The 22,911-nt window shown below is 46.7% G+C and overlaps 1 protein-coding gene across 4 annotated transcripts in view; it reads left to right on the plus strand.

The window, feature by feature from the left end:
* The window catches only part of PPM1H (protein phosphatase, Mg2+/Mn2+ dependent 1H), a 299,608-nt gene that overhangs the window by 240,731 nt on the left and 35,966 nt on the right, over positions 1 to 22,911 (plus strand). For all 4 annotated transcript variants that reach the window (XR_008617682.1, XR_003680301.2, XR_003680302.2 and 1 more), the window contains exons 7-9: positions 915 to 978; positions 4,403 to 4,510; positions 22,290 to 22,441. Coding sequence is in view for 1 of the 4 variants with exons in the window: in XM_024122817.3 (XP_023978585.1) it covers positions 915 to 978; positions 4,403 to 4,510; positions 22,290 to 22,441 (324 nt within the window). In the remaining 3 variants the exon portion in view is untranslated. The remainder of the gene's footprint in view (positions 1 to 914; positions 979 to 4,402; positions 4,511 to 22,289; positions 22,442 to 22,911) is intronic.

Here is a 22,911-nt window from a genome sequence, read left to right on the forward strand (position 1 = left end):
ACTGTTGTGGCCTCTCCCGTTGCGGAGCACAGGCTCCGGACGCGCAGGCTCAGCGGCCACGGCTCACGGGCCCAGCCGCTCCGCGGCATGTGGGATCCTCCCGGACCGGGGCGCGAACCCGTGTCCCCCGCATCGGCAGGCGGACTCTCAACCACTGCGCCACCAGGGAAGCCCTGCTTGTTTGTTTTTTAACTTCCTTGTGAGCAAAATCGCAAGACATGGCCTTCGTTTGCTCTCTCACCATAGCCCGGCCAGCCTCTGCTGTGTGTGTCGTGGCATCTGGACAACCGTGTCTGGAATGAACCATTGAAGCGTAAAGTGGATTTTCTTTCTGTGTGTCGAATGGCCCTTTAATAGCTATCGTGAAACGAAGGATTTTCTGCCAACCTTGAGTATCATGCTGAGGTCAAGCAGGCTCTAAATATTCCTTCTCCAGCCACCCCAGTCCGAGGCTGCTTTGGCCTAAACAAGCCCCGGAGGTGAGAACTGGCTCTTAGAGCAGTTTCACCTCCCGCCCCCTCGTCCATCGCTGAGCGCTGCTGTTTCCCACAGTTCCAGATTAATGACAAGAATCCTGCCACTGCTGCTCGGGAGCTTCATTACTGCACGGACACTAAATGCTTAAGACAGGAACCTGTCACCCCTGCTCGCTGATTGTGAATATGCCAGCTCATTTTCTCTCTCTTCAAGCCTGTAAAGACTTGGTATTTTCTGGTTTGTTAAAATATGGACACACACACACACACACACACAAATCTGTAGGGGGAATGACTGTTTATACAGAAAGAGATCAGCGGTGTGGTGACCGGATGGAGTCTCAGGGAAAATAAAGTACCTGGCGGCCTGTGTCAGGGCAGCAGGTCACTAATTGAGTGCAAACCTTTTTTTTTTTAATGTTGTTTATCCCCCTACAGGGCATACAAAACCATTGAGGATGATGACTTGAAGTTTCCCCTTATATATGGAGAAGGCAAGAAGGTAGGCGCGTTCCCTCCCCGGACTGAGAGAACAAAGCTCTGTCTCCACGGAGCCCGTGGTGATCTGTGTGTTCCACTCAGCAGCTCATGATTTTATAGCCTTGACAGCTTGAAAGAATATCACCTCCATCATCCTTCAGGCCTCCTGTCTTGAGGGTCCAAGGAGTGGCAGGGGTGGGGGACGGGGGGGTCAGCATGAGGGACTAAAGTCAATTTTGTGACAATGACACCCCCCTTCTCAGTCCATTTGAATAACTTTGCACAGTGTTCAAACACGACCACTTTCACATGCATCATCTCCTTGTGTATCTGACAACAAGCCACGAGGCAGGCAGAGCTGGCCGTCTTATATCCATTTGGTAGATGAGGCAGCTGGGACTCCGAGGTTAAAACTGCTCAGGCAGTCAGGCAGCTGGCGAGGGGTGGTACCAGATGTGGAGCCATGGCCTTCCACTTCCTTCTAGTGCCCTCACATCCCACCACGGAAGCTCAGGCTTTGCAAGGTGGCTTCTCCACTTACCCCATGGAAAGGGGATCCAGAGTTTCACCCTGATCAAACTATAGGATCACATGGACCAGATCCCAGGCGGAGATAGCAAAGACCATCCATCACCAGCTCCCAGGGCCTCAGTCAGAATCAAACATGGTTGAGCTGAAGGAAGGCTGTTGATCTTAAAGTGGTCTGTGAGCAGAGACTGGAGAGGGTTACAGTCCTGGAGCAGAGATGAGGAAGCTTTGCGGCCATTTCCCAGGAAGAACAAACACCTTCTGCATCATTGCATTCTTCCTCCAAACACGAATACATTTCAACTAGGCGCTGAGAGTTCCAATTAGAAGTGAAAAATGTGGTCACATTGAAAAGAATCTTCAATTGAAATTTTTTTCAGCATTTGAGGGCTTTTATCAGGATGAAGTGACTCATAAGAAAACCGAAGGAGGCCTTCACGGGCAGAACTTGAGTGTATGTGCGTGCGTGCGTGCGAATGAAAGAGAACACCCAGGATTAGGTTTTGGGCTCAGTGTAGCCCAGCAGTGATTTCACTGGAAGGAGACATTTCATGGAGGGAAGTGAAACACAACTATTTGATCAATAAATGCATCATTTTTCAAACTAACTTGCCCCATCCCTGGTTGAGAATCACGACAGGGAAGAGCTCTACTCCTGGTAGGGTTTCGTGTATCTTTCTGTAGAGTGGGCACCATCAATGCACATCACTCAGCCCAGTGATCTACGCCTACAGCTGCAGTTCTTTGGGGTGCTGAAATTCTCAGTATTACCCTGCTGCTACCCAGTGAGTCCCAGTAAGCTCAGGACCACATCCTGTTGCCTTTGTATCCTTAGTACCTGTCACATGGCAGGCCGTCAGTAAATGCATGAGTATTTAATAAGCTATTCAGGTATGTTCAGTATACTCTCCTTGGTACAACGGGAAAAGGGATAAATGTGTTCTTCAAAGATTATCAGCAAAAAGATTTAAAAGAGCAAGGGTTTTCCCAGTTTAGCAAACAGTTCAATTCACCAGGACATCATGTTCCTCCAGCATTTCAGTTAATTAGGGCTTGACAGTTCTGTGATATGTAGCTGACAAGTTCAGTCATTGTACCTGTTGACCTATTTAAAAGCCACTGTGGCGTCAGTCTGCTCCAGGCATGCCCTGTACCAAAGTAGCATGCCTCCTCTGTCCCAGGAGCCCATGATCTCTGGAGAAAGCTTTACAACACATCAGTTCTGTCTTGATCCTTTACAGGGGTTTTCTCCTTCCTCTCTGCACACGCCTCCCCAGAAGTTTCAGAATACTTTCACTGCTGTTACTTTTCATTTGATTTCTGGCAGTGCTTTGAAGGACTTGTGTGGGACACGTAAACAAGTTCAGTAACTAGCAGAAATATCAGATTTCTTTGGACTAAAACGTCCAACCAGAGAAGGTGCCACAGCAGGAAGGAGAGGAGAAGGGCTACTCGGGACTCAGAATGTCCACATTTAGAGCTGAACGCGTCTCAGCTAGAAGGGAGCTGGGCCAGGCCCCCAGCAGAGCAGTGCCAGACCAGAGGTCCCCAGGTTCACATTCCTGTGTGTGCATTTCACCCCCTTTGATTCTTGCCTTTGAAATATGTGTTACGGTTTCATCTCCACTTGACTGTAAACCTGCCCACCTTCTGATGTGAAACCAGCTCCAAAATCCACAGCTTTCTGGGGAAAGTAGGATGAGGATATGGTAATGTGTTAGATTCATGTCTTAGCATTTGTAAGGTATTCTTATTACCCAAGCATTAGAGCGAGGATGCAAGTTCAGGTCTTTCAACCATGACACTACACCAGGTATAGTGTTGCTGATCCAAGCGTTAGAGCAGTGAGCTTCAGTCCACCCAGAATGAGTTTCACTCCATCCCTCTGTGTTTTGCTGTCTTGATGCTGGATATCCTTCTGCACAAAAATGTAGTGCCCCCTGCTCCGGGGAAACTTCTTAGTAGAACTTTTACCTCCTCTGAACTCATGTAACCCATTGTTCATGTGTCTTTCAGCACTCAGCCATAGTCTATATGTTGTTAATTAGACATGTACCTCTTAGCCTCCCTTACCCAGTTCCTTTGTAGGAGAGACCAGGCCTTAGATGTTTGTCCCCCACAGCATGGTGTCTGCACATAGTAGGTGCTCAATAAATGTTTGGGTAAATCAAATCTGTGGCCTCCCAGGAGATCATCAGGCTGACAGTGTAGGCATTAGTTTAATCGTATTGCTTCCTTAAAGCATTTGGCCAACCACGTAGAGAAAGCTACAGATGGTGTGGTCTCAGCTATGAGGTCTCTGTATTTACAGCAAAGTGACATCATGTCCCTTTCCACCCACATGGAATTTGTGAAGACGTTAGCAGGACAGGTTATAGAGTTGCTAATGGTTTATTTTCTCCAGCCATAAAGTGTAATATATGAGCTTTGGGTGGGCAGGCTCTGCCTCTGACGTTTTTACATCTTTTATCACCGAACTAGAGACGTAGCAGGTGTTCAGTAAACACGTGAAGGATGGATGTATGGCAGATGGGTGGGTGGATGGCTGGATGGGGGGATGGGCCGATGGTTGGATTTGGTTTGAATTGATTTCAGTAGCTGTAGACATCACAGATGTATTTAGTTTATTGGACACCCTTCCCTCCAGTCTCTGCAAAAGAAATCTGAAATGAGACAGCAGCAGTCCATTAAAATTAAGATAATTGCTAGAAAAGCCACTCCTCAAGTATGCAAGTGACCTTGGTGGGCCCTTCCTTGGAAACAAGTACCCACAGGAGTTAGCAGCCAGGGGCATGGAGAGGGGCAGGAAGAACCGGAAAATGACTGCTTCTCTCTTAGCCCATGGCAGCTATTCTGTGGTGAGAATACTTTCTCTGTGTGTGTGAGTGTTTCTGATGACCCTCTGCTTATACTCCTAGGCCCGAGTAATGGCGACTATTGGAGTGACCAGGGGACTTGGGGACCATGACCTGAAGGTGCATGACTCCAACATCTACATAAAACCATTCCTGTCTTCAGCTCCAGAGGTACCGCGTGAGGTTTTTGTTTCTCTTTGGTGCAAGAACATGTTTTCTACATTATTCTTCCCATGACTCACAGCACATATCCAGACAGTAGCCAACGTGTGTCACATGTACTTCTGCAGTGTCTCTCATGTCTGTTTCTTTTGCCCACTCCATTCTCACTCTGACTGTGCTGGTTCCTCCCTCATGGCCTCCCGCCCAGATGGCTGCACAGCCCCTAGTGGCATTCCTCGCCTTCTCAATCCAGCCCACATATTGCCGTCAGGCCAATTTTCCTAAACAACTACTCGTGACACCTGTTTGTTCAGAAACCTTCAACAACGCCCCAAGGCTCAGAGACTAAAGCGCAGACTCCTTCACTTGGCATTCAAGGCTTGTTATAATTTGGTCTAACTTAAAAAAAAAAAAAAAACCTGATCTTTGTTCCCCTACACCAGCCAGAATGAACTTGCTTTTTTTTTTGGTACGTGACCTTCAGTTTCCCGTATTTGCTCAGACCATGCTTTCTGCCTCATATGCCCTTCCTCCCCATCGCCAAACATCTGAATTTTCTTTAGAGTTGAACTTAAGTGCTCCTCCTGCTTTCCCCTCCCCCAACCAGAAGTCATGTCTCCTCCTACTCCAGATACACATAGAGCAGCTGCCTCGTACAGCGTTTTCACCTTCTGCCTTGTAGCACGGTGGTTCGTGTATATACGTCGTCCCCTCTTAGATTTTTAATTGCCTAGAAAGCTGATGTCATTCAGTTGATGTTTAGAGAAGTTAACTGAAAAACAAGTTGTCATATATTTGGTTTAAAACATCATTTTTCTTATAATACAGGAAACAACGTCAAGTTCTATTTCAAGGTATATCATTTAGAAAAATTGCTTCTGAGTGATAGAAAACTCTAAGTAATAGTAGTTTAGGGGTATATTTTCTCTCATATCAAGGAGGCTGGAATTTGGTGGCTGTTCATGTTGGTGCAGCACCTCCAATGTGCCAGGGGTGACACCTCTGCTTCTTTTTTTCCTTTGTAGTTGCAAGATGGTGCAGAAGCCCCAAGCATAACATTTTCATGCAAGGCAGGAAGGGGAGGGGACAGCCTATCTGTCCCAGTAGACATTCACTTGCATCTCATTGGCCAAAACTGTGTCACATGACCGCCCGTAGCTGCAAAGGAGGTTGGGAGAGTGAGAGAAATGTTTGCAATTTGTACAGTAGAGGAGAGCCAGGGAGGGGTGAGTCGGGAACCAGCGGTATTTGCGTACCGTGTAATTAACTGTTGAAACGGTGTCTCGCACTGGAAATGCCTTGAATGTTTAGACATAGCGCCATCTGCATGTTCTTCCCAAGGGTGGGTGCTGTGTTTGTAGCAAAGGCTCTTTTTGCTGGAGGAAACAGAAACCCACTCATGCTGACTCAGAAAAAGGAGGTGTTTATTTTAATAATGCCGGAAGAGATATTTCTGGGGTCCACAAGAAGAACCCTTGAAGAGCCAGGCTTTATGGGAGCGAAGGTGGCTCTGGAATCCAGGCAGCCCTGAGACCAGCCATGCTCCATATGTCTCTGCCACCGGACAGCCAGGTTCTGACTCCCCCAATTGCACGTTCCCAGAGAGGAATCGCATTGGCCCAACTCACCTTTTCTACGAGGTCACAAGTGACTTCCCAGGCTGTAGACCGTGTCCATTCCAGAGCCAATGATGGGCACCATCTGCCACCCAGGTCTACCCCTTTGGCAGGGCTGTGAGCAGGGCTAGTTCCTTTGGAGTCCTTTATTGCTGAGGCTGACATCTAAAATAGATCTAGCCACAGGAGGTTGAGGGAAATCTCTAGTAAATAGCAGGCGTGGAAGATACACACATTTCCTGATATCACCCAGGATGTCAAGTGAGGTCAGCGTGGTGGAAATAATAATTACCATCTGTAGATGTCTCTCTTTTTGCCTTCATAGCAGTTCTGCATGGTAAGAGCCCTTGTGATATAAAGTGTCCAGGGGTCCCTGGAAGTTGGTGGATCCCTGCCCCCTCTATTCCGGCCAACGGAAGGATCCCTGAATTACTGCTGAAACTCCTCCTGGCCAGAGAAAACCAATAAATATTGGGCTGGCCAAAAAGTCCGTTCAGATTTTTCCGTAACATCGTATGGAAAACCCGAACGAACTTTTTGGCCAAGCCAGTACTAGACTCATGGGCGTCTATAGTTTCCCCCTTGGGAGGGAGGCATTTATCAGGCATATTAAATGGTACTGTCACCTTTCTTGTTTCCAAAAAACACAGGTAAAGTGTGACTATATGGGGGGTGAGGGCTTCTCAGGAAACACGAATAACCATTTTGCTCCTTAAAGGAGAGTGAGAGCCTTCTCACCCTCCCCACCCCCATACACACACACACACACACACACACACACACACACACACACACACACACATTTTCTCTATAAAGTGAGAAGTTTGGTTTGGTTTTCAGAAGAATGATCTCTATGCAGTTAGGTTATAGATCTTCCAATCACTGTGCTACTGTGGATCCCAAGAAGAGACTGTAGGTTTAGAACTTGGGCCAGCATGGGAGAGTCCCCGAGGACTGAAGAAAAATCCCAGTTGGTTGATCGGAAACTTCATGTAACCTGTCTGGAAGTCTGGGCCGGACAATATACTTTTTTTTTTTTTTTTTTTTTTTTTTTTTGTGCCCCCGAGGACTGAAGAAAAATCCCAGTTGGTTGATCGGAAACTTCATGTAACCTGTCTGGAAGTCTGGGCCGGACAATATACTTTTTTTTTTTTTTTTTTTTTTTTTTTTTTATGTGCAGCATCTCATTTAATCCTCACAACAATTCTGTGAGGTGTGTATGGTTTTTATACCCATTTTACAGACCAGGAAATTGAGATCCAAGGAAGTAAATTAACTCCCCCATGGTTGTATAGTTAGTAACTAACAAGATGATCCTCGTACTCAAGTTTGTCCAATTCAATCAGGCTCCGTAGGAGAGGGAAGCTGAGTTCAAGGAAATCTTTTTGGATAGTGTTGAAGGGACCCACTGAGTATGGTTTCAAGGGGCTCTGAAGAGAGAACCTCTGTCTTGGGACTTTAGTGGCCAGAGTTCCTCAGAGAACTACGGCCGGCCTCAGACTGCAGTTGTAGAAGGTGAAAGTGTGGTAGAAAAAGTAATTGGGAAAGACAGGACTGGCCTTCTGTGTGTGCCACCCTAGGCCAGACAGAATTGTGCAAAATGAGATTGTGTACCTATAATTTAGCTGAATGGGTATGTAGTGTAAATCTCAAGATTCTTTTGCACGAGATTAAAATTGTTTGTACGTTTTAAATGCTTCCAGATGGAGAGGCCTTAGCCAGAGCCAGGAAAGGGGGAGGAAGGTTCGAGGGAAGAGGGGGGAGCAGCTTGAGTCAGCTCCGATGCAGGAGTGCAGAAGAAAAGATGGGTACAGGGGAACCCCACATCCCCAGACGTGGGGCAGAAACTCCTTTTCCCTGGGTGGCAGTGATAAAGTCAGACCCTGGAGAAACAGCCAGGGGGCTTCTGTTGGGAGCCCACAAAGCCGGGTAAATTTATTTAAACCATCTAATAAGGAATAACTGGCTCCCTTGCTGCCTTTATTCCCCCACCTGCACCCCAAGCCTACCCTGGCTTTCTAACCGTGACTTCCTAAGAACATTCCCCTGCTACGCTTCATCTTTGCCAAGCATGGATCTTTATTTCACATTTGCGTCCTAAATTGCAAACTCAGCTCAGGCTGGTAGTTTTAACAGTCGCAAGGAAGTGGGGTATGTGTGTGTGTGTGGGGGGGGTGGAATGTGATTTAGTTCTAAGAAAAAAGGCTCAAAAATCTTCTTGGAAATCAGCATTGTTCCCATTCATCATTGTAGCTCCTAATTTGACTTGATGAGTTAAATAAAAATAAATCAAAACCATGTGGATCAAATTTACGTAAAAAATGCACAGGGGTTTAAAAATTAGAGAAGCGTTTCTAGCCAAACACATTTTTGGTTTCGCTGAACACAAGGCACTGGAAAAATCTAGAGTTTGCCAAACCCAAAGAGCGGCCGCCAGGTTTGCTGAGCCTCCCACATATCTCCCCAGGTCGAAGGTAGGGAATCTCTGGCCGAGAACTGAATTCCACAGGAGGCCCCCATCAACCCAGCGCGGGTCTGTCCGCCGAGCAAAGGAGGCGTTTTGACCCTCCCCTGGTCCACGGCATCATTTCCCCGTGTAACTGGAGCCTCTCCTCCAAAAGGGAAACACCCCCATCAGGTCTCCCACCCTCTTGCTCAGTGAAGCTCATCACTGTTCAACATTTGTGTATCGCCCTAGAGTTCAAGTGGAGAAGGAGAGGATTTGTGAATTCAGTCACTCTGCACCTTCTTTCCCAGCAGTTCTCCACCCCGTCTAGCACACACCTCATGACCTGTTCCTCAGACAGCGCGGCCCAGGCCTGCAGCCTAAACCTCCAGATGGTCTCTATCTACTCCGCACCTATTTCTGGCCTGTGACAGTCCCTCCCTAGAGCTAGGATTCCTCTTAATGTCTTTCTCGCTTCTGGCCTCTACTCCACGACTGTGCTGTTGACTTTAGGCCCCTTTCGGGCTCTTGGAAGAATGAGGTCTTTTTCTGTCTGGGGGCCGGTTTGCAAAGCCAACCCCATCAACTCAGCCGTTCCCCCCCCCTCCCGCCCCCGCCAGACTGAACCGCAAGGAGCCTGATTTTCTCTTGGCTTCACTTTTCCTCTCCTTGGTGTTCAGGATTCCTGTCAGCTGTCTTCTGTGACTGCAGCTCACTCATTTAGGTCATTCTTGGTTCTCTTCATCTAGATTTTATTTTTTTCTTTCATCTGAAACAGGCTTCTCTAAAAGAAGGAAGACCTTAGGCTCCAGTATCTGAACTCCCTCCCTAGCACGGGCATTACCTGTGACCTCTACAGGTTCTTTCAGCCTGCTTTCCCCTTCCTGCAGGTGGGGTGGAAATGCCTAGATTGACAAGGTGCTGGGAAAAACAAATGAGAACATCTGTGGAATTGCATGGCACGAGGACTGGTACATGGTCAGAGATGGTCAGTAAACATTAGTCTTCCTTATCCACTGGCTTCTGGAAGCCTTTGCACTTACAGGGGATTCCCAGTATTCACTTCCAGGTGAAGAGATGAATGACTATTTTGTTTGAGACTCCCCTGTTGTCTCCCATGAAAACATGAACGATATCTAAGATCTCACGTTGACTTCTGAACACTTACGGTCTTTTGATTCTCAGTAGTTTTTCATGCCCCAAGCCAAAATCTCGTTTTGGGAACCAGCGTGTTTTATTGTATTGTGTACTTTCTGCAGTCTGGCCAATTCATAAAAAAACAATATTGGTGCACAGTGATACGGGGAGGTGGCTGGGCTGCATTAAGTGAAACAAGATAGGATTGTATATACAAAAAGTTGATCATAAGTAGGTAAAGTTTTGTGCATATGTATACACATATATAAAAATATAGGTCTTGAGAAGGAAATTTTCTTGAATGTTACAGTAATTATCTTTGGGTGGTAGAGGAGGAATTAAAAAATTCCCTAGACCCCCTCAAAAATACCTTAGGAGGCAGTGTGATATTGTGGTTAGAAACTCAGACCTGGTAATCAGTCATGGGCTCAAGCTGGATCTCTTTACTTACTAGCTGGGTGATCTTGAGAAAGTTACTTTACCTAAATCTCAGTGTCCTCCTCAGTAAAAAGAGGACAATAGGGTTGTTATACCCAGGAACGCAAGGAACAACTTAAATGACATATAAAAAGTACTTAAAGCAGAATCTGGCATAATAAACATTAGATCGTAGCTCCTATTCCATCAAGACCACAAAATCTCACTGGCTGTTTACACAGAGAGTAAACATGAGTCCAATAGTGTTTATCGAGGAGCACACTGGAGAACATGTCCTCAAGGAATTAGAATTTTTGGCCACTTGGAAGGCCAAGAATAATCAGCCATAAGCCCTGGGAGTCCTGCTTCCTAAGGGACTAGGGGAATTCAGAGAAGGGAGAGAGCACCGTCTAATCTGAAGAAGAAGGACAAGATAAGTAGGACAAGAAAAAGAAGGAAGCAGTAATGAGTCTGGTGTGAAGTAAAATTTGCCTTACAGAATCAGTTTGGAATATTAGCTTGAAGGGCTATTAGCTATAATCAAGCGAATTATCATGGAGGGCCTAGAACTGGACCCGAGGCAGCAGATCAGGTCTTTCAGCAAGGGGGTCAGCATGATAAGTGAATGTGGCGGTGGAAGTCTTAGCTTGTAACAGCACGTGGATGGGGGGGTGCAGAGGCAGGGAGATGCAGCCAGGGAGGCCACCGTAGAAGTGAAACCATGTGGCAGTGAGGCTCTGAGCTGGGGCAGGGACCAGGAAAGCCAAAAGGAGGCACATGGGAGAGGCATTTCACAAAACAACGTAACAAGAACTGAGGGCACACTTGATTTTTAGAGGATGAAGCAGGGTGAAATTTTTAAAAAATTAAAAATAAACTTTGCTTTCTAGCCTATGAGAAAGGGAGAAGGTTGCTTGTTGGGGTCTGAGGAGGAAAAATAATTTTATCCTTTTTCCCTCTGAGTTTTCTGAACCAATTTAAAAAACAGACACAGGAGTCTGGGATGAAAATAACTTTATAGTGAGGATAAAGTTAGACTGGAAACTGCGGTTTGGATCTAAGACCAAAATGGACCTTTTTTTTTTTTTTTTTTTTTTTGCGGTATGTGGGCTTCCCACTGCTGTGGCCTCTCCCACTGCGGAGCACAGGCTCCGGACGCGCAGGCCCAGCGGCCATGGCTCACGGGCCCAGCCGCTCCGCGGCATGTGGGATCTTCCCGGACCGGGGCACGAACCCGTGTCTCCTGCATCGGCAGGCGGACTCTCAACCACTGCACCACCAGAGAACTCCCCCCAAATGGACTTTTTATTCCTCACCTCCAGCCCTCAAATTAAACTTGCCTCCTGGACTGGCTCTCACCTCCCCACCCCACAAAGGGAGGTTTTCCTGGTATTTACCTGCCGGAGGACAGGAACAGAGGGACAGGTGCTGCTTATGGACAAGGAGGGACCCCAAGGAGGAAACTCCAGCGGGCTCGCTGTCCCATGTCCCTTCTCACCAATCCTATAGGGAGAGGGGCCCATCGCAATACAATGCCTTTGTGCCTTTGTTGACTGCAAAACAACTTAGAGGCTTAACAGGAGAATTTATTATTATCTTTCATACTTCTGCGGGTTGAATGGGCTCAGCCGGGTGCTTCTCACGTGGCCACTGTTGGATATCAGTTGGGGCTGGAGTCATCTGAAGGCTAGACGGGCTGCAAGTCCAAAACTTGCTCTCTCACATGGTGGGCAGTTGATGTGGGCTGTCAGCTGAGTGTTGAGCCGAGGCAGCTACACAGCCTCTCCATGTGGTTTTGGCTTCTCATGCCATTACTGCAGCTGGATTCTGAGAGGAAACATCCCAGGAGGAGTGGTTCGAGAGACTGAGGCAGAAGCTACAAAGCTTTTTAAGACCTAGCCTCAGGAGTCCCAGAACATCACCTCTTCCACATTCTGGTGATTAAGGAAATCACTAAGGTGGGTCCGTATTTGAGGAGAGGAAAACTAGAATCCACCCTCGATGGGAGGGGGCAGCGTGCTTGTACAGGGAGGGAAGGAAGTGATGGTGGTCTTTTGGAGACCTTCTACCATCGCCTTCCTGTAGAAGTGTCCTCCCTGCTGTGAAATCTTGAGGATTAGAGTAATCATCATCTATCTTTCCAGCACAAACTAATATAAGTTGGTGCATTCGTTATTTACCTAGTTAATTAAGAAAGGAAAGCTAGTTTGCAGTGTAGAGGCAGATTTACAATGATGCTAATTAATAATTAATTAAATGTAAGTATCAGGGTCCTTCCATCAGACCAGCCTGCAGTGAGTTCTGGTTGTTACTGGGAAATGTAGACAGTTCTATGTGGTGAGGAGAGGCAAGGTTACAATCAGGAATCGTTTCCTTGCAATCGTTTCTCAAAAGAAAGGGAGCTCATTTTCCATGGTTCCAGTAGTCTGTTGCAATTTCTCTTCTCATTCCTAATAAACATTCACATTAGTATCTAAGTTTGTATTCATAATTATTTCTGTGTTCTTTTTCTTAAAGAGAGCTCCCCAGAAAGACAAATACTGTATCATCTCACTTATATGTGGAACCAAAAACAAAAAACAAAACCCCCAAGAAACAACAACAAAAAACCAAAACGCAAAGAGATCAGACTTGCAGCTACCAGAGGTGGGGACAAAGGGGAATTAGAGGAAGGTGCTCAAAAGGTAAGACTCCCAGTTATAAGATAAATAACTACTAGGGATGTAATGTACAGCATGATGACTGTAGTTTCCCATATATTGTACTGCTGTACAATATATGGGAAAGTAGTTAAGAGAGTAAATCCAAGAGTTCTCATCACAAAGAAAAAAAACATTTTCCTTTTATTCTTCTGTTTTCTCTTTTTATTGCATCTATATGAGAAGATGGATGTTAGCTGAACCTACCGTGGTAATCATTTCACAATATATAAATCAAACCGTCATGCTGTATGCCTGAAATTTATACAGCGATGTATGTCAGTTATTTCTCAGTAAAGCTGGGGAAAAAAATGCTCCCCAAAGTGTGTAAACTTCAGGCCTTACAAACCCTGGATCCCCCTGTACAAAGGGAAAATGATGACTTCTGTCTAAAGATACTTTGATAATTTACAGCGGTTGTATTTGGCACTTTTTTTTTAACCAGTCTTATTGAGATATAATTGACATATGAGACTGTATAAATTTAAGATGTACAGTGTTTTGATGTGTATACTTACATACAGTTGACCCTTGAACAACATGAGTTTGAACGGCACGGTCCACTTATATATGGATTTTTTTCCATATGTTATGGAAAAACCCAAATGAATTTTTTGGCCAACCCAATACTACAGTACTGCACAGTCCGAGTTTGGTTGAACCGCAGATGTAGAGGAACCACACATACAGAGGGCTGACTATATAAGTTACATGCAGAGTTTCGGCTGCACAGAGGGTCAGCGCCCCAACCCCCTAGTTGTTCGAGGATCAACTGTATCGCACAATGCTTATCACGGTAGTGTTAGCTAACACCCCTATCACATCACTAATTACCATTCCTTTTCTGTATAACTTTCAGGTATATAACCCAGTATGAAATACAGATTATGTATATACATTATATATAGTGTGTATATGTGTGTGTGTGTATATAATACAGCATATACACATTATATTTAACTGTAATCACCATGCTGTACTTTGGATTCCCAGGACTTATTCATCTTATAACTGGAAGTTTGTACCCTTTGACCATCATCTCTCCATTTCTCTCCCCACCCCCTGCCCCCCTGAAAACCACCACTTTCCTCTCTATGTTCTATGAGTTCAGTTTTATGAGCAGTTTTCTGACTCTCTCCTCTAGTCCCACATGTCTGCAGCATCTCATACATCTGCCTCTCAGTTGGGTTGATGCCCCCTTGGGAGTATATGCTCCCCTCCCATCACCACCACCACTTTGAAAATGTCTGGGGGAAAAACAATCACATGTTAAGAGTGTACAGAACTGCTTTCTTTGATTCTGGTACCATCTGACCTTATACATACAGGAGAGACTTCACGCCCTAGCCTGTGCATCTCCATCTCTAATTCTCCAGTCTAGCTGTAAAAAATCACTCGTGATGCACCTGTGTGTCATCCATATGGATGGTTCCCATTAGGAACTGTCTTGAGATTTGCTAACCAGCTATTTGAATAAAACCACAATTTGAAATTTACTTGTACACACACCCAAAAGTCTAGCTTTTGAAATTTGTGGTCACACGAGGGAAGCCAACCTGTATATTGGGTCAAACGTTCCTTCTCATTGGAGATTATTCCCCTCTGATCCTCTCCTGAACAATAATAATTTCACCTGAATGTTTCGAGTAAGTATCTTTCTTTTCTTTTGCATTAATTTATCGTATTACCTCATATAAGAATAGTTTGAGGAGTTTGTTAAAGAATGCAAACCCCCGGAATCCACTTCCTGAAAATCTGAATCACTAGGTGTAGGGTGGGGTCCCAGCAATCTTCACATTTTTAGACACTTCTGCAGCAGGTGACCCAAAGACCACTCTTTGAATAACACTGTCATAAGCTGTTCTTCACTGTGTTTCAGGAGCTTTAGTTTAATAATCCTAAAGTCATCCATGCTCTAGTCCTAGACTGCATGGTTCATTCTCACCATGCCTGTGGCTCCGTTCTAGGCTGGTAGGTTAGGGCTACTACACACCTCACTCTCTGCTTGATCATAGGTGTGCCGAGACCTGGGCTGCTTGCGAGCAGTGGGGTTAACTTTGCCACGTGACAGGTATCCCATAGCTTACCAGGGTTGATTGGGTCTCCTCTTCTTTTTTTTTTTTTTTTTTTTTTTTTGCGGTATGGGCCCCCTCTTCTTTTTTTTTTCTTTTTTTTTTTTTTTTGCGGTACGCGGGCCTCTCACTGTTGTGGCCTCTCCCGTCGCGGAGCTCAGGCTCCAGACGCGCAGGCTCAGCGGCCACGGCTCACGGGCCCAGCCGCTCCGCGGCATGTGGGATCCTCCCGGACCGGGGCACGAACCCGTGTCCCCTGCATTGCCAGGCGGACTCTCAACCACTGCGCCACCAGGGAAGCCCTGGGTCTCCTCTTCTAAGGCAAGATACACGGTAACTTGCTCTCCTGTTCACGGGAGATCCCTAAAATCCTGCCATTGTGAAACGAGTCCTGTGAAGTAGTAACACAGTGTGGTTATTATGTTCGGTCCCAACGGCCAGAAGTAGCAGCTACAAGAATAAAGAACAGTAGTCATTTAATTCTTTACGCGCCGGGAGACCAGATAACTTACCCTCTCAGCCGGGACATTTTTTGAGAGTCAGTGGGGACACTGTTAATAGTTATGCTGGGAAAGCAGCACAAACCCAAACTGTCTCAGGCAAACAGGGATGGACGGTCACTCTGTGTCTGCCTCCCCCGCCTCCTAAATGGATTTGACAGGACTCAGTCCGTCTACATGGCGCCCACGTACTTTCACTCGCAGGCTGGGGTTTCCTCTGACCCTGATCCCTGCAAACGGGCATTTAAATGAACGCAAATGTAACCCTCAAATGACTGACAAGCTGGATCCAAGTCCATTTGTTCCCTGATCCATTCAGTGAGCCTTGGATTCTGTGGTGAACAAGGCACTGGAATCCCAGAGAAAGGAGTAGATGATAGGAGTGCCCCCATCTGTACAGGAAATTCCTTCCTCTATAGCTTACCTCCCAAAGTTGTAAAGTTCTGGCCTCGTGTGGGGAAAATGAAGGCCTTACGCTATCGTGGCCAGGCACTGGCTACAACTTTAGACTCTCTATACACTACCTAATATCTTAGCTGGTTTAGAAACTTTTTCAGTTATTAGATGGTATCCACCCTCAAAAGGCAAATGTTTATTTTGTCTGTAGACTCCAAAAAAAAAAAAAAAGAAAAACACCAAACCTCAAGAATATCTGTGGTGCATTTCACATAGAAAATTATACCCACAGCCAAGACAACCAGCTCCTTTTGGGGCAGGAGGAACAGCCAACATATTTGTCATGTTTAAATGTCCCTTGATTCATCTGCAGTCAGACGCTCTGAGGTCATGTGGTCAGTCCCATCCAGATCGAACTCATCCTGTGATGAAAGAGTTGGGGAATGGTAGAGCCATAAGCATCCCCAGTGGCCGCGTCATCCTAACCTTTCATTTCACAAAGGGAGACGCTGAAGATTTGAGAAGCCTCATATCCCTTACCGCTCCCCAGTGGAGATCCAGTACCGTAGGCAAGCCAGACCACGCACAGCCACCCTACACACCAGCCCTCTCTCGCATCCCGCCGCGTTGGCCCCTGCAGTTCCCTCTCCACGTAAGGTACGTGACGCCCAAAGTCCTCCTCCCTGACACTCCCCATCTGGTAAATCAGTACTTCCTCATTTCATGTTCCCGGCAGGTTGTCGAGAGATTTTACAATGTGAATGAACAAAGTGGTCTTGCCTAACTACTAAGGGGCAGAGGTGGGTCTCAAACCCAAGTCTTCTGCCACCAAATTCAGTGTGTATTTCATGACATCGTCTAGTGTAGAGAGAATCACAAGAGAGAATTCGGGTGCCAGCTTGGTGACCTGCCAGCATGCCAGTATTGAAAGAATCCGCTCAGTTTGTTGGACTCTGACGAAATATGCTAGAGTTTTATTTTCTTCTGGTACGAGTGCTGTGTTCAACGTTCTGCAGGTTGAGCTTTTGGGTTAGTTGCCCGCGGAGGGTGGAGAGGAAAAGAGTTTGTACTCTTCTGATTTTCCAGCACTTATTGGCAGCCTTTACCTTGGGGACCCACCTGACTTTTCTGCCAAAACATGACTGAGAGTCCCAATCGGTGTCAATTTTAAGTGAGACTTTAGGAAATGAAACCCAGGTCCCTTGAGCTCACCCTTAACTCATCTCCTTTCACCAACCAGCTTACTTTCAGGTGTATTGCCCTGAGATCAGAGCCGTAAAAAAAATAACATGCTGTGCATCAGAAGGTCTCTTCCACATTATCTCATTTGATCTTTGTAACAGCTTTGTGAGAAAGGTAGAGTGGGTGTTATAATATTTATTTTTCTTGTCTTTTTTTTTTCCATTTTTTTAACAATGATTTCAGGGATGAGAAAATTGAGAGCTAAAGAAATAAAGGACTCGTCTCCAGTCCCAAGGCTGGTTAGAAGCAGAGACCTGAAGTGAGGGCTCCTAATAACCCAGGCAGGGAGGGTTCTGCTCCTGGACACAGCCGGGCCTGAGCTGCTGGAGCACCTCGTCCCACCTCAAGTACTTAAACGGGGAAAAAGGGTTTGGAGGATGTGCTGAGCTGATAAAGATCTGAGAGCCGTGAGGACATCCTAGAGGAGCAGCCAAGACTTGGCAAATGGAAGAATTGATGGATTCTTTTAAACGGTGGCTTCAGGAAGCAGCGTCAGCTTACAGCAGTATGAGCTCTCAGAGGCCACTGAAATTTCCTCAGTAACAGAGCAAAAGGGCGAACAGATATTAGACAGGCGCTGAAACAGCAGCCAGCTGAGCACTGAGTGGAGGCACCGCATTAAAGGGTTGTTTGTCCCCGCTCCCCCGTAAAGCAGGGGCCCGGTGACGACGGTAAGGGTGACTCTAAGTGCTCTAGAGTTGGGGGGCAGCTGTGAGAGCCGTCAGCACCTGGCTTATTCAGGGGCATACTAGCCACGACCCTTGGTGACCCCAGACCTCCTCCTGCTCCCCGCCCACCGCCGGCTCCCGAACGCTGAGTGTTTTTTGTTTATTAGCTCCCCTGAGGATAGGGGACAAAAAGGAAAGAGTCTGCTACTCCTGTTAAATATCAGCACATCACAGTTTCGTGACTGCCTGGGAGAGCTGGCGTTTACAAGCTAAAACGGTTGGGTCACCACGAGATGAGGGGGGTCTTCGGAATGGATCTCATATGAATTCTTTTTCTTTCTCCTTTCTTCCCATTTATTCTTTGTCTCAGCAAGTATGTCCTGAAGATCTAGTGGTATTTACTCTATGAAAGTTACGGCGAGGCCCACAGAAGAAGTGCAAAATGGGATCTCTGGCCTCCAGAAGTTGAGTCTGGGGGGAAGGGAAGGTGACCAGCTCTCAGGGTGTTCACTGTACGCAGGACAAGGGTAAATGGCCAGCAAGGGAAATGCTTCCCTTGGTGGTTTATTGTGTGGTTTCCAAGAGCTAGGCTCTGTGCTCTGCTCGGGGTGGGGGTGGGGGGCAGAAACAACTAGGACAACTCAGACCTCGCCCCGGGGGAGCTTATTGCCTAAGACCATGTTTGCAAGGTGAGGTTCCCCCATCACTTGCATTGGAATTACCCTTGTTTACATAGGCTGATGCCTGGGCTCAGATCTACTACACAATCAGAATCTTTAAAGGTGGGTCCCTGAATCTTAATTAGCACCCCAAGTGATTCTTAAACACATTAAAGTTTGAGAATAACTACTCATGTGGAAGAGACAGACAAGTGAACACAGACTGGTACAAGTAGGTAAGTACTGTGCTAGTGAACATGAAAGGGATCGTGTCTGCAGAGGACCAGGGAAAAGAAAGGGAAATCCTCGGGTCTTCCTCAGGGTTACGCTGGCAGCGGAGGGTGGCACTGTGTCCCCCTCAGCCTCTCTTCTTCACCACCAGTCTAACACTGTGTCCACATCTTCTTAATCCGGAGGAGTGGCAGGTCCCCAAAAGGAAGGAAAGGGAGGCACAGCAAGGGACCTGTGGAATGTCACCTCACTGGTTCAGATCTCTGTTCACATGGTGTCTTCCCAGAGACACCCGCCTTAACCACATCTTCTAAGATGGCTCTCTTGTCACTCTCCTTACCTGCCTGACTTTTCCTCAAGCACCTGTCATCTTCTGGCATTGTAATTTATTTGTGCGTCTACTGCACCTAGTTTAGAAGTTGTGAGGACTTTGTCACTTTTGGTCACAGCTGTTGGCACATAGTAAGTGCTCAATAAACACGTCGTGAAGGGTCCAGGAGGGCAGATGAATCCACCCCGGCCTCATCTCTCCACGGCTCAAATTCTTTTGCTCTGAGAAACAGTAAGAGTCTCAGGATGCCCATGGCCTTTCTTGGCAGATGGGCACACGGGAAGGAGCCACTAGGACCCTGCCCGTGTTCTCCAGACCCCCTTCCCACAAAGGCCTTTGCCGATCATATCTCTCCCCTCCCAGAGACTGTCTTCCTCATGTCTGAGTCCTGGGGAGCCACAGAGCCCGTTATTTTGATGTGAAGCTTCCCGGAACATTAAGAAGCTATTTGAGGAATGGAACAGGGGGGTCCGGGGAGGCGAGTGTGGTCTGACTGAGGAGGCCCTGCAACAGCTTCGGGGAGGGAAGGTCGGGTCTCCAGAGCCCACTGGAATCCTTTGAAGCCCTAGCCGCTGGGGAGGATGAGCGTGCAGTTGGATGCCTTGCACGGCAGTCCGGCTTTTCCGAGAGCGTTTTCACAAAATGTTCTGCATCGCAGGTTAATGTATAAGACACAAGTTGTAAGTGGAAAGTTGGCAAAGTCCTTTGGAAACTGGCTAAAGGGCAGGAAACAAAGGGTAGCAGTAAAAAATCTAAAAGGATGTTAATTGGGGAGTGCCTCAGGGAATAGGGTTGAGACTAGCTGTTTATTATTTACATAAAAATTGCTTGGAGAATGGTACTGAAAGGGATTTTCATGTTGGCTAAGGAAACTGCGTTAGAGAGTTACGTGTGGAAATGTGAAGAGTGGAATTAGGGAAGGATTCAATTTATTGATGGAAGTGAAGAGGAACATTTTATAACATGTTGTTATTTATCAACCCACACCCGTTTTGTTGGCCAGATTTCCATTTGAATAGGACAGCTTCAGCTTAAAGCAACTCAAATCTCCACGCTTTGGGGGCCCGCAGAAAGCGCTTGAAGAGCTTTCGGCACGCTACACACAGGGCAGGTCAACATCCGACCTTAGAAACCTCTCTTTTAAAAGGAGCTGCAGGGCAGGTGGCATCTCCTAGTTCGCTAGAAGCATAAGGTGCTACAAGCACCTGACATCCACATCTCCCTACCTCCCTTTATAAGAAACATTTTCTATCCTGTGGAGCTCAAAGTATCACAGAAATTTATTGTAGATCTACCCCAATAAGAAGCGAGCAGTCTTTCGTAAGCAAAGTTATCGCACACTGGAAGTAACAACACAGTGACACAGGACTTGAAATTAGGAGCCCGGGGGTGACAGTTGCTATATCCTCGCTATAGCCTCCCCTAGGGGGTAGTCTACACAGGCATCACAGAGGCCACTGAGCCCTTGGATTCCTTGTTACAGACCAGTAGGACTCCTCCGCGGCCTCACTAGTCAAAGTGTGGTCAAGGGACCAGCAGCATCCATGGGAGCAGGTTAGAAATGCAGGCTCTCGGGCCCCACCCCAGAAGTGAATTGGAATCTCCGCGTTAGTAGGGTCCCAGGCTGATTCCTGTGCACATCAGCATTTCAGAAGCTCTGCTCTAAGACACCCAGGGACCACAGAAGGGAAAGCAGAGGGGATCCGGTTGCCGCTAGAGTAAAAATCGAACCACATGAGTTCAGCAGCCTGAAGACAAAATTCTGGCATTTGGGACTTTCCAGTCTGTTGTAAACTTAAGATTCCCCCCCTCCTGTTTTCTTTAATTTGGTCTCATAGGGCACAGCGCCTTCTCTACAATGTAAACGTCCCCTGCCTTTTGAGAGGAAGATGTAAAAAGCCAGTCCAGTCTTCGCCTGGGTGCTCTTCTCCTGAGGGCGGCCCACGTGCTGCGCCATTAGCTAATTGTTGCCGTCTTGTTCACCGGCCACAAAGGCTGTTTTTCATTTGAGCTCATTTTCCAAAAACTCTGTAGGCAAGTGTGGGGCGTTTTGTTGTTTTCTGCTGCTGGGTGTAGGCTGTTCGTCCATAGGACCAGCACTATGGACTGGCAGGGCGTCACTGGCCTGGGCAGACCTTCCTAAAACATAGGAGGCTTGGCCTTTGAAGAGGTGGATGTGAACGTTCTGCAGGCCTCTTAGAATTGTATTCTCTCGAGATCTGAGATGACCTGACAGTGACTGTGTGTGATGGGACACACAAGACACTCCACTCCACCCGCCTTCCCTCCCCTCCCTTCCCTTTCTTTCCCTTCCCCTGGCCTACACCTTTCACTCAGACTTGTTTTTAGAAAACAGGATAATGAGGTGGGGTTGAAAGAGTTGGAAGATTGATGAAATTGACCTGCCTTTGTCCTCAGCTCATGAAGTGGTGTAGGCAGGGGCTGGTCCCCTCAAATTAGTAGGGAAAGCAATGAAATCCCAAACTCCTCTCCCTCCCATCCTGCCCGAGCAGGGGGAACATGGAGTTGAGGCCTAATGCAAGTAAGCCTTGATTTGTATTATTATTATTTTTGCTAAGGTCACTATGTTCTTTTCCAAGAGTTGAGGGGGATGTTCAAATAGCCAAGTCATTCCAGGTACAAGAGGTGAGGACAGACTTAAAGTCTGTCGAGACACACTTAGGAGATTCAGACTTGGCGTGTGTCCTTTGTGATTTAGGCTAGACTGAGGCTCCTCAAACCTGCGTGTAGTGTCAGAGCCCCATCGCTGCATGAGATAAGTCCAGCCCCATGGGCCTCAGAGCAGGTAAGCCAAAAGGTATCAAGTGAGTACATGAAATAAAGTGTGTCTCCTTAGTCCTAAACCAATACACGCAGAGTAGCTGCCTTTGATCCTAGACTGGCCTTATCTCCCCCGCAGACTGAGAGCTCAGAAGCAGGGAAATCTGCTGTTTATCTCTATACTTAGAGCACCCGGCACAGAGCAGGCCCTTAATAAATGTCTGTGGGATGGATGTGCAAAGGAAGGCAGGCAGCAAGCCTCCGGCTGCTCTTCTAGCTACCGCCGTATCTATTGTGAGTCATTGTTCTAGCCACATTTCAGGCATTACATTTTCAGTTAATTTCTTTCTTGTCAACTGTTAATTTATTGGGTTTATTCACAGTTGTGTTTGGGGCCCGATATGTCTATACAGCAAGTCTTCAAAGGAGGCTACCCCTGGGCCACAAAGCTTGCTGCATACCAAGTGCCTTATAGCACACACCTAAAAACCACTGGGCTGGGCAGGAAAAGGGAAGGGAAATCAGAAGCCAGTCTGCTAGGGGGAATAATGTGCTCCCAACGTCTTAAGCAGGGGTATTGCCGTTCATTTCAGGTAAGAGTCTACGATCTCTCCAGATACGAGCATGGAGCAGACGATGTGCTGATCTTGGCCACTGATGGACTCTGGGATGTTTTATCAAATGAAGAAGTGGCAGAAGTAATCACTCAGTTTCTCCCGAACTGTGACCCAGATGACCCTCACAGGTTTGTGCATTTCTATGATTGGAGGGTTGTTCCTCAAGCGGTCTTTCATGTGACTGAAATAAATAATAATCTTGTACTTTTCATCATTCCGATATAGATGGTTTAGTAACCAAACTGCAAAAGGGACTACATTTCTTATTAGAGGTACTTTCACAGCCAAATAAAAATCCTCCTTAAGTTAAACCTAGATACAAGTGGTAAAGAACGTGTTTTGTGAGATATTTCAGCAGGATATGTTTCTCACATTCTTACTTCATATCCTACAGAGTGGGAATGATGCAAGTTGTGATCCTCCTGGTAAGGATGATAGCAAATGCTCCCAGCATTGACTTCCGTCCGTTGAGGAACTGTTTCTTTCAAGAAACATTGGGAAAGGAGAGAAAGATTAAAGTAGGGATTCCTTATAGCATGATGGCCGTGTAAACATCCTAAATAACCCTAGGTGACTCAGAAATAAACAAAAATCCCCT

The sequence above is a fragment of the Physeter macrocephalus genome, chromosome 6 (genome assembly GCF_002837175.3).
Source record: "Physeter macrocephalus isolate SW-GA chromosome 6, ASM283717v5, whole genome shotgun sequence".
Taxonomy (NCBI): Eukaryota; Metazoa; Chordata; class Mammalia; order Artiodactyla; family Physeteridae; genus Physeter; species Physeter macrocephalus.